The sequence below is a fragment of the Balaenoptera borealis genome (assembly GCF_965194805.1).
Source record: "Balaenoptera borealis genome assembly, chromosome: 13".
Classification (NCBI taxonomy): domain Eukaryota; kingdom Metazoa; phylum Chordata; class Mammalia; order Artiodactyla; family Balaenopteridae; genus Balaenoptera; species Balaenoptera borealis.
In genome coordinates this window covers 94,638,195-94,649,485 of record NC_138870.1, presented here as the reverse complement: position 1 = coordinate 94,649,485, position 11,291 = coordinate 94,638,195, and the positions used below count along the sequence as shown (strand labels likewise).

General features: G+C 54.1%; 1 protein-coding gene across 1 annotated transcript; it reads left to right on the top strand.

The window, feature by feature from the left end:
* The first annotated feature begins 56 nt into the window (after nt 1-56).
* On the top strand, nt 57-10,527 carry TXN2 (thioredoxin 2). The gene is made up of 4 exons (XM_082350090.1): nt 57-212; nt 701-963; nt 2,807-2,930; nt 9,902-10,527. Exons 2-4 carry the CDS (start codon nt 701-703, stop codon nt 10,013-10,015), a joined length of 501 nt encoding a protein of 166 aa, XP_082206216.1. The 5' UTR covers nt 57-212; the 3' UTR covers nt 10,016-10,527.
* Nucleotides 10,528-11,291: the final 764 nt, after the last annotated feature.

The window sequence follows — 11,291 nt, the reverse complement described above, 5'->3', positions numbered from 1 at the left end:
TTCTTCCGGTCTCTCCCTCCAACAGCCCTTCTCTTCCGATTGCTAACTGAAGCTTTGCCCCCGCCTCCCGTCACGTTGCAGAGAGGCTTGCTCCAGGTAGCCTGTCCCCGGAAGTGACGTTAAAGGCCCGCCCCTCAGGAAGCGACAACAGCAGTGCCCTTGACCGGTGGGGAGGGCCGAGCTGTGTATCTCTCCGCTCTCGCTGCAGGGAGGTTAGGAGGCCCGTGGGGGTGGCTCGAGGTGGTGTTGAGGCGGCTGAGGCACCCTGCCGGCGCGCTCCTGGGCGGGCCGGCGGCCGAGCGGGCAGAGACCCTGGGCTGGGGGAACCTGTTATCGGAGGAGCCGGGGTCCCTGGTGGCGTCCACTTCCCCAGCTCCTTCCACACACACGTTCCTCCTTTTTTAGTTCCCCCCTCCTACCCCGTGCCTCTTCGTTCCTCCTTGAATTGTTGCGGTACCTCTTTCCTGATCCTTTGACAGCCACCTCCTTTGTCCTAAATTTCCCATTAAAACACTTTGAAAAAGAGTAATCGATAGAGTAAGGACTTCTCAGACCGCCGTGGGTTCCAACGTTGATTCTCATTTAATAATAGGGGTATTTTGGACATGTCACGATTTACGTGAGCCTCGGAGTTTCCCATATACATCTCTTTTAATGGTGTATTGACGGCCCCTACTCTTCCTGCCTCTTCCCCTCACAGATGGCGCAGCGGCTTCTCCTGAGGAGGTTCCTGGCCTCCGTAATCTGCAGGAAGCCCTCTCAGAGTCAGTGGGCGCCCCTTGCCTCCAGGGCCCTGCAGACCCCACAGCGCAGTCCTAATAACCTGACAGTAACACGCAGCCAAGCCCGGTCAATATACACCACCAGAGTCTGTACGACGACCTTTAACATCCAGGATGGACCAGACTTTCAAGACCGAGTTGTCAACAGTGAGACACCAGTGGTTGTGGATTTCCATGCACAGTGAGTCCCGGGAGTTGGCAGAAGGCTGGGGTATCACTTGTTCAGGTATTTGTTTATTGAGAGCCTGCTATGTCTCAGTACTACATTTGATTCTTCTCATACGTGGACTCATTCCACAGATTGATGAGACCCAATCCCTTCTCTCAAAGATTAAGTATAGTTTGGCAGGAGACGAACTAGTAAATAGTCTTCAAAACTCACTGTGATTGGTGCTGCGAAACACTTATGTTCTGTATCTCACTGCCCGAATGGCCCCGGTCATCTTCAGCTTGGACCAAAGCAGGAAAAATATGACTCCAGCATCATCTGACTTTTGGCGTGTACCAGTTCGTGGCCCGTTAGAGAGTGGATTTTATTTTAACATCTTGCCACCTAACCTGGGAAGGGCTGGCAAAAAGTTATCAGTGCCACCGCTGTGGTGCCCAGGCACGCAGGGGACGGGCAGGAGTTTCCTTCCGGTGCTCTGTGAGTTTGTTTTAGGGATATTGAAATGCCTATGGCCTTCTGATTGTTGGCCTGGCCTTCTTCATTTCCGGACCTTTGAGGCCTGGCTAGACGCCTGACTCCAAAACTACTGGAAAAACCCCTCAGAATGGGGCAGCCTGAAAGAAGCCAGTGTAGCCTGAGTTAGAAGTTGGAAGGCCTTTTGCGCAAACCACTGACAGATTCTTTTGCTTTCTTTCCCATTCTTTCTCTGACTCACCATGTTGCCTTGGGCAGGCCGTGTGGTGTCCTTCTGCCTCCCTCTCTTCACTTTGATAGGAGATAAGGTCTTGCAGACTGGGTTCTTAGGTGTCGTGAGTTCATTGACATCTGTGAACGCAAAGGGTTTAAAGGCTGAGAATAAAATAGGAGTCACCAGTCGGGGGTTCGTGGAAGGCAGAGCTGTTCTGCCCTCCTGGTGTGACGAGCATACGAGAGAAGGCTTCTAAAACGGATGAAAAGTGGGGTGATGCCTTGTCTTCTTCCCCAAAAAGGAAGCAGGGGGTGAGTTTGTTCATTCAGTGCCAGGCACTGTCCTTAGTGCCACATAGTTAGAGATGACAGCCTAGGCTTACCACCTAGAGGGGAACACCTGTGTTAGTGCAGTGATGGCAGTTGACACAGGGCCTGGGGGATCACAGAGTAACCTGGGGCTAAAAGAAGACACTTGGCACACAACCTTGGGTGCAGTCCCAGACCTTGTACAAGTCTCGTAACTTGTTTGGGCCTCAGTCTCTTAGGAAGACGTTTTCTTTTCCTTTGCAGGGTTGAGGGTTCTGTGTAGTAAAAACTGAGAAGGTCCTGGCACAGTGGCTGGCAGTCGTAGATACTCCCTAGCTACTGGTTTCCGTTCCCTTAGTTCTGAGTCCGTGAGGTGTTTGAAGTAACTCTGCAGCTTACAAAGCATATTTATCCACATTGCCTTAGTTGATTTCTCATCATAGCTTCGAGATCCAGAGTCTCGCTTGCAAATGAGGAAACTGAGGCTTCAGAACAATGAGCTGGTTGGCAGGAGCCTGTCTTTGAACCTAAACCTTTTAACTTCAAATCCCATGTTCATCTGTATGACAGTGTATTTCTTTTAGATATAGTGAAATATATAAGTGAAATAACCTTTCTAAGAGTCTTAGGCTGAGGCCCGTGTTTTAGAAATCCAGGACCTGTAAAAATTCCCCAGTTGCACAGTCTCCTGGAGTTACCTGGCATGTCAGCATTACAGGTTAATATCCACACACTGTAAGCAGAGGTGATGAGGCCAGACAGTCCCTCGGAAAGATGTGGGTCAAGGGAAGGTCCTGGGAAACCGTAGATTGATTGGCGAGCACTTTTGTGACAGGATTTTTCTCCTTCCCCTTCCAAGGTGGTGTGGTCCCTGCAAGATCCTGGGGCCAAGGTTAGAGAAGGTGGTGGCCAAGCAGCATGGAAAGGTGGTGATGGCCAAGGTGGATATTGACGACCACACAGACCTCGCCATAGAGTATGAGGTATGTTTCGGCAGGGGATGGCCACAGGGCAACTGGTGTGGGGATGCTTGGGGCCACAGGATAGCTGGAGACGTCTTGGGGGCCACCAGGGAGTCAGTAAGGGGTGTCTTGATTCTTTCTAGAGATCTCAGGGGTTCAGAGCACTTCAGATGTGACTCCCTTGGTCCTCTGAGCCTCCTGTCTCTTTTCACCACCTTTAGGCAGTGGGATGTGTGACCCCAAACACCAGGTTTTTCTCGGAATCTTGGGAAATTGATGCCCTCCTTCATTCATGGATTCATCCATCCATCTGTGAGCCCTACGGCGTGCCAGGCGTACATGATTCTGGCGCAACTAAGCTGAGCTCCTTGTCCCTGGGGTTGGGGTGGGGGAGTAAAGGGGATAGGGAATGCGTCATGTTAGAGGGACCCTCTGAGCAGAGCCGTGAAGGGTGCACAGAGAAGAAGGCAGGGCCGAGAGCACAGCAAACACAAAGACGTGAGCTGACATATACTGCAACAAGTATACTGACATATACTGCAACAAGTAGTTCACCCAGACAAGTTCTGTGTCTGACTGGCTTGTGCATTCCTTCAGCAGACATGTGTTCAGAGTCCCTTCAAGGCCAGGGCTGTTACTTGGTGATGAGGATGTGGCAGTGAACAGAGCTGACAGAATCCCTGCCTTTGTGGAGCCTACGTGCTAGTATTTCAGATTGGGCATCCACAAACTTGTTCTCTAAAGGACGAGGTGGTACGTGTTAGAGGCTTTGCAGGGCATTGGTCTCTGTTGCGATACTCACCTGTCTTGTAGCACGAGAGCAGCCATAGAAAGTATCTAAACAAATGGGTGTGGCCGCGTGCCGGTAAAACTTCACTTACGAAAACAGGCAGCGGGCAGCAGGTTTGGCTTGTGGGCCACAGTTCGCTGATCCCTGTTTTAGATAATAAGTGCCGTGGAGAAAAAGAAATCGGGAAGAGGGGGTGGGAGTGCTGGGCACAGGGCTGGGGAGGGTTTCCTTTTTCAAAGGGTGGGCTAGGGAAGGCCTCGCTGAGAAGCTGAGAGCTGAGCAAAGACCTGGAGGGAGTAAGGACCGAGCCATGCCGCTCTTTGGAAGAGCGATCCAGTGGAGCAGACATCCTTTGCAAAGGCCCTGAGGTCAGGGTCTCACACGTTTGCTCACAGAACATCAGGGCCTGTGTGCCTGGAGCAGAGCTTGCCAGAGGAAGAGGAGCAGGAGACGCGTGGGGTGTGGAGCATCCTCTGGGCCTTGGAGACCACGTTGTAGCTGGAGAAATGGGAGCGGTCCATTGTGGCTGGATGGCCACGGGGAAGGGCCGAGCAAGCAGTGAGAGGACAGGCAGCTGGGAAAGCCGACTGCCGCCAAATTGGAAGGGGCCTGGATAGCATTATTCCAGAGCCAAGGTCGCCCCTGGTGGCCTGTGGGCCACATCTGGCTCACTAGCTTGATTGGTCTGGCCCTCGAAGTGTTTTTGTTTTTGTTTTTAAATGCTGAATCAGATGCTGTTATTTAAAACTCAGAAGATTTCACGGGAACATCCAGATTTCTGGTTCTCTTGAAGTATCTAGATCTGGCCAGAGTGAACCTTCATCCCTCCCTGGTAATAAGTGACTGAAAGAGGTGGCATCTCTCTTTCTCAGAGTTTGGAAGTCCAGGCTCGACTCTCCCTAGACCAGGCGAAGTAGAGGTGCCCATCCTCCAGCCGGTCCCTGTGGCAGGAAAGGGATGGGGGCAGGGGTGAGAGCAGGCTGGCTGCCCTCGGAGCTGGGGCTGGGGGTGGTCACTCAAAGGAAAAGCCGGCTGCCCTGACCAGAGGCAGAGGAAAAAGATGCTGGGCAGGCAGAGCCACGGATGACGACTTCAGGTGGTGGGGGGGATATTACCAAAGTAAGACTATCCATGGCACCAGGTGACCGGGGGCCGCTTGCAAGGGCTCGAGGGAAGGAATGAATTGTAGTTTGATTTTGTTTTCAAAAGCTCTCCCACTGATTGCCCAGTCAAGGGGGTACTTTTCTCACCATTTAGGGGCCCCTAGCTTTCACTGCTTGCCCCTCCCTCCCCCAGAGACCCACGGCAGCTGTGGGAGTGAGGGTGTGGCCCTCTGGTGTGAGCTGAGGGCCGGAGCTTCTGGGCACCCCAGGGTGATGGGCAGGCTCCAGGTGTCTTAGGCTCCCTCCCTCCTGAGCTTCAGCTTCGGCCTAAGGCAGTGGAACTTAGGCCAACACATCCTGAGCACCGACCGAGTCCCAGCAACTGTAGTAGCTGTAAGGATACAGAAAAGAATAACCCAGTTCCTGCAGCTGTGGTCACACAGGTGGTGAGACTCCCCAAGGCCACCCCGCCTGCGCTCCAGGGAACCTGCACTCCAGGTGATGTACGGCCGGGCCCTGAAGCCCTGCGGTTAAGCCTGGGAAGTATGTGGTGGGGGAGAGGTCCTCTTGTAGGGTCTTCTCCCTCCGTCCACTGTCCACATAGTACGGCGTCACATAGAAATTCCTCAAGGCTGCTGGGCCCATGTCACCTGGACCCGGCCTCCTGGTTTTGCCAGGTCTTGGGCTGACGTCATTGCAGGGTTTAGGAAGCTCCAGTGGGGATTCTTCCTGACCCCTCCCCGACCCCTTTCCTTCCTTCCTTCCTTCCTTCACACCTGTTGTTTTGAAGAGAGTCTGAGGAAGAAGTTTCAGCTGAGATCCATAGTACCTCCTGGGACAGCTTCCTCCAAAGCCTGAAGGCCTTTTCCGAATGGTGGATGGACTTGGACAAACTGCTTTAAGTTATATTCAGGGAATATAATTCTTGCCAAGCTCTCCTGCCACCCCCCAAGCCCAGCACGCACCCTCAGGGTGAGTCTCCCTCCTCACACAAGTTCCTCTTCCCCTCCCTCCACACTCTATGCTTCAGTCAACTGTCCACCCTAGAATTTCACCATCTCCCAAAGGAGAGGGAAGGGAAAGTGGCCCGGGGCCTTGGGGTGCCCCACCCCCGCCACTCTGCACCGCCTGGCTTGGCGGAGTGAAGAGCTCTCTGCTGCCCCGTCTCCTCAGGTCCTCTGGCTGGGTGTTCCCCAGTCGTTCAGACCCTGGGGAGAGCGTGGATCGGGGTGTGGACCTTCAGGCTTTCTTCTGGGGCTTCTGCTCACCTCACACTTGGAGTTTTATCCTTTTAGTTCTCATCTTACAGAGAATGCCCTTTAAACAACATTGTAAAAACAACCAAATAGCAATAATCTTAGCATGGAAACAAACCACTGTCAATATTTGGGGTACCTTATTTGAATTTTTTATTTGAATTTTTAATGGTCCATATAACCTCATAGACAGTTCATTGAATAGTATTTCAGTATTATTGAAATAATGCATAGCTGGAGTGCACAGTACTTCAGTCATTACCATATTCCCTTATTTTGAAAGTTTTCTAAATCGCTTTCAAACATGAGTATGACCTGGGATATTGTTAAAAAGCAGATTATGATACAGTGGGTCCGAGAAGGGTCCAAGAGTCTGCATTTCTAACAGGCTTCCAGGGGATACCACTGCTGGGAGTCCAGGACCAAACATCAGGGAGCAAAAGCCCTGAAGCTGTGGGCTGGCCTTCTAGGGGAGGTGCCGTCAGCGAGTGGGTTCACGCTGGTGGTGTATATTTCGTGGGTTTGGACAAATGTATGATGACAAGTATCCACCGCTACAGTCTCATACAGAAGAGTTTCACCATCCTAAAAATCCTCTCTGATTGACGTTTTCCTCCCTTCTCCGCCTGAACTCCTGGCAACCACTGATCTTTTTACTATCTCCGTAGTTTTGCCTTCTCCAGGATGTCATATAGTTGGATTCGATTCTTTCAGTAATAGTTTTTCCAAGAACCCTCCTGTATCCAAAAGCTTCTACAAAGCATTTGGCCTTTCTCATTTGAAGCATGAGATCCTTTTAATGCTTCCCCACACATCCTTCCCTGCCCTGCTGGGACTCAATGTTTATCTCCAATCCCTTGCTCTTGGGCCGAGGTACAGTGTAGTTTGATGTCATGACAGCAAAGTCACACAGATCTTGTTTCCGATTCCAGCCCTGTCGCTCAGTCACTCAGCCTTTGAGCCTCAGTCTTCTCATCTGTAAAATGAGCCTGCCTTGAGGCAGGAGTTGATGAGCCAGCACACACAGATGGTCCGGGTCGTCCCTGACACCTAAAAAGCATCAGTATGTGGCTGCCGGGGTGACAGTGACCTTTTCCTTTGTGTTAGTTCTGCAATTGGCTGAGGAGGTCACCAGTCTCCTGTGACAACTAGCACTGTGCCTGTCCGCCTGTCCCTCGGGAGGTCCTTCGCATTTCACAAATGGAGGAAATGGGGTGAGACGGGAGAAGACCAGGCAGGGATACCAAGCTCAGTGGCAGTGTGGGCTGGGGGGCTGCAGGTGGGTGGGAAGACACACACGCACACACGCACACCCCTACCCCTCCTGAGTTCCCGGGGCCTTCAGCCAAGCATGGGAGCCTCCGGGTGGCTTCACGAGCAGGAGCTCAGCGCATCGTAGCGCATCTTTTCATCTCTTCTCCGGCCTCTTGGTTCCCTCAGTGGCACCAGAATTGAGAGGGGAGCTGAATTCTCACTCCACCGCGATCCCCTTACACTTGCATCGCCTTTCCAGAAGAATGTGCCAAGGACCTATGCACTTCCATTTAAGGCAGTCTTTACAAGCACCAGCCCTTCCAGATTTGTGAGCCGAACTCAGGGTCAGCAAAGCCACATCCTCCTCCTTGTGGGTAAGGGAAGTCCAGTCACAGCCCAGGTATCCCTGCAGTGTCCTAGAAGATCCAGCTTCTGGCAAGCCCATGACTCTGTCTGTGTGTGTGTGTGTGTGTGTGTGTTTGCGCGTGCGCGTGTGTCTGTCTGTCTGTATCTGTGTGTCTAGGCTCAAACCTCAAAGAACTCCCTTGATCAGTAATGACTAGATTTTGGTTGTCATGAAAATAACAGTTGCAGCGTGTCTGCTGTACACCCAACTACAGCATGGTCTGTGTGTGTGTAAGCACACGTGTGAGTTTACACAAATGCGATTGTAAAGGGAATCATCTAGAATTCTGGAGAAAAATTGAGTCTAGTCCAAGCCACCTCAGTGAGCATAGGATCCTGCTTAGAGGGAGGACGGTAAAAACAATTAGACCACTGCTCACACACTGAGATCCAGTTTTCTCTCAGTTAAAGAAGCACAGGACAGCATGGGATCCAGCATGGGCGAAGTGGAGCGGGTAGTGCCTGAGCCTTGGGCCTCAGTTCAGAGCTGCCGGATGTGAGGCCACTGCCTCCACAGACCAGTAGAGGGCGCAGGAGACGGCATGTGCGGGCCCTGGGGCGCCTCCAGGGACTGCGTCCTGGAAGGAACCTTTCTGGGCCTGCAGACGGGGCAGCCATGTGCTCAGCCTTGCGCTTCATGCTATCACACGTGCCGGGGCGAGAAGGACGGAGCCAGTGGTGGCGCCATGAGCAGGGGCACACGTGGTGGTCAGCCCGCCACCAGATGGGTCTGCCTGCACATTGCCTCTGGGAAGTATGTCAGCTGCCACCAGCAGCAGCCCCAGGACAGCCCTTGAGGGGACCTGAAGGCACTAACAGGGACAGGGACTCTTGTCATCTTACCTGCTCCGTTTGTCCCCAAAGCCCTTTCGAAGAGGGGTGCACAGCCTGCCACGTACTGAGATTGGGCCGGTCAGGCCCGCGCTTCTGTTTTGTAACTGACACACGCACAGTCAGAACGTTCCAAATCTTAGGTCTGGCTTCCCAGGGTGACTCATGGGCAGGACAGCACTCAGGACACGTGAAGAACTGGTAGGTTTGTAGAAATCGCTGTTGTTACTTTGTAGTTAACTTGTATGTAAGAAAAGTCTCTGTTTATTTTGTTCTGTTTATGTTTTTTTCAAATGCCCACGATGCCAGGTGGGGAGCCCAGGCAGCAGAATGCGTGATGCCAGAGCAGGTCTTGGGCCTCATTTACGTACCGTGTGCTCTGTACAGGTCCCCTGGGGGAGCTTGAGAAAATGCTTCACAGGCCAAGAATGTCCAACCCCCCTAATAAATAAATATAGGCTCACAAGGCTGAGCCCCTCCTCCCACACTGCCCAGTGTGAGTCAGTGAATTTCTGGACCCTGTTAACCATCGTGGCGTGGAGCTGAAAGAGGTTGCGTGGGGCCCTGGGTTTTCCTTTTGTGACGTGCCCTCTGTGGCCTTCATTTGTTGAGTGCCCACTGTGTGCCGGGCACCGTGCCAAGTGCAGGGTGCTGTGCTGAAACTTTGCAGAGATTATCCCGTTCAGCCCCCATGCCCGCTAATATAAGCCCCCGTAGTATCTCCATTTGCTGATGAGAACACTGACACTTAGAGTGATGAAATGGCTCGCCCAGAATGGCCTGAGATTGGCTCAGCCGGCCCCAGAGCCTGAGCTCCTGACCGCTCAGCTTTATACCCAAATCTTTAATCCCTGTCCTAGACCTGCACCATAGAAACTCATCCCCATTTCACAGAAGAGGGCACCAAGGCTCTGAAGGTGGCGTGACCCGGCCAAGGCGCCCAGCTAATGAGCGGCAAGGGCAGGATTCAGATTCTCCTGGTACCCCCTGTGCCAGGCCGCCCCTCGGGGCGGTTCTCTCAGCCCCTCAGCTCCTCCCTGCCCCCAGCCCTGGCCTGCAGCTGCACGGGTTATTTTAATCTCTCCTGTCATTCCAGCCAAACCACTGGGACAGTGAGTCAGTCACACAGTTGGGGGAGGAAGGGTACTGCTGGGAGCCCACAGTGGAGAAGTTTCTCCAGGGCTGGACCTGCAGGCTCTGCCGTATCCCTGCGCGAAGGGAAGGGGGCCCACCCGTGGCTTTGGGCAGTCACCGCCCTGCATAAGCCAGCAGCCCTCTCCCCAAGGCTTGGGAGTAACGGTCAAGAAGAGCTCACCTCTGAGTGACTTGGCCTCCTTTGTCCCCTCCACCTAGGTGTCAGCTGTGCCCACCGTGCTGGCCATCAAGAATGGGGACGTGGTGGACAAGTTTGTGGGCATCAAGGACGAGGACCAGCTGGAGGCCTTCCTGAAGAAGCTGATCGGCTGACAAGCAGGGAAGCGCCCTGGCTGCCCCTGTCCACCTGGGCCCCGTGGTCCCGTGGGACCCCGACAGAACTCACTGCCCTCTGTGCCGGCCCTTCCCGCCGCCTCCCTCTGTCTGGCCCCTGTGGGCCCGTGCTTTGGAGACCAGGCCTCCAAACACAGGAGCCTCAAGTGCTCCCAACCCGGCTGACCGCCAGGGTGGCCGCCCAAGGAGCAGCGCCGCCGCCGAGCTGGGGCAGCCGTCTCCCCACCCACTCTGTCTGCTCCCTCTAGGGCTGGTCGCCATGCTTCCAGGATGCCGGGACGGAGTCCCGGGGCCAGCCTGCAGTAACAGCTTGGTCTCCCTGCTCCCTTCTGATCTGAACCCCGGTGCCTGGCTCATCTGCCTCCTGCATTTTTCTTTCCTGCTGCTGTTTTGTAAAAAGAAGAAGAAGGAAAAAAGAAACCCAAACAAGTGAGAGTAATATACATAATTCCCTCATTTTTTGTAGGTCTGTAATAAAGAACTTTATGTGATCCCCTCTCCCTCCCGCTGTGAAGAACAGACCCTGGGCCCTGCACTAGCTTACCGTGTCCGCACCCCGCCCCCCACCCCCCCAAAGAGCCACCTCCCTCTTTCCTCCCAGGCACCGGGGCAGCGGGCGTGTGTTGGGCAGGGGGCATCCTGCAAACCCTTGCCTCTGAAAGGCTCGAGACACTGCCCTCCTTTACCGTTAGCGGGCCCTGCGGTTCTCCGAGCAGGGGGCTTCACTGAAGGAACTGGACCAATAAAACTAGGGCTCGCACTGTCGACAGCTTCCATTCTGTCTGGGCCCTGGGAGCACCGTGGCCCCTTCTCAGGCTCTGCCCCTGTTTTCTCCTCTGACTCCCACCACCCTCTTGCCCTTGACCAGCCCCTCCTGTGACTAATACCGTGTTCAGTGGTGGCCGCTGTTCTGAGGACGCCTTTACGTACAAGTAAGGCAGAGGGGCGCTTGTTGTCCCCATTATGCAGATGAGGACACAGGGGCTGTCAGGGTGCAGAGCCCAGGTTGCCACCCAGAGCTGGTTGCCTGTGCAGCCTGAGCTCTTATAACTGATCCTCGGGGGGCCTCTTCTGCTGACGGGCCCACACTCCTGCAGAAGCCTGGCCTGCCCCTCTCCCCACCCCAGCCCATTGGGAGGTGGGCTGTCCTTCCTGTGTGTGTGCGCACAGGAGCTCCGAGGCCTCAGGGCCAGGCTCTCTGCCCCTTCTTGTTCCCAGCCCCCGCCTTGGCCCGTGGAGGAGGGTGCCAGGCACA

What these genes read in the sequence shown, in the direction of transcription:
- TXN2 (XM_082350090.1), top strand. Translation starts at nt 701, where the DNA reads ATGGCGCAGCGGCTTCTCCTGAGGAGGTTCCTGGCCTCCGTAATCTGC. An exon ending in GTTGTGGATTTCCATGCACA is followed by an intron (nt 964 to 2,806) that starts GTGAGTCCCGGG and finishes TCCCCTTCCAAG; the next exon opens with GTGGTGTGGTCCCTGCAAGA. An exon ending in ACCTCGCCATAGAGTATGAG is followed by an intron (nt 2,931 to 9,901) that starts GTATGTTTCGGC and finishes CCCTCCACCTAG; the next exon opens with GTGTCAGCTGTGCCCACCGT.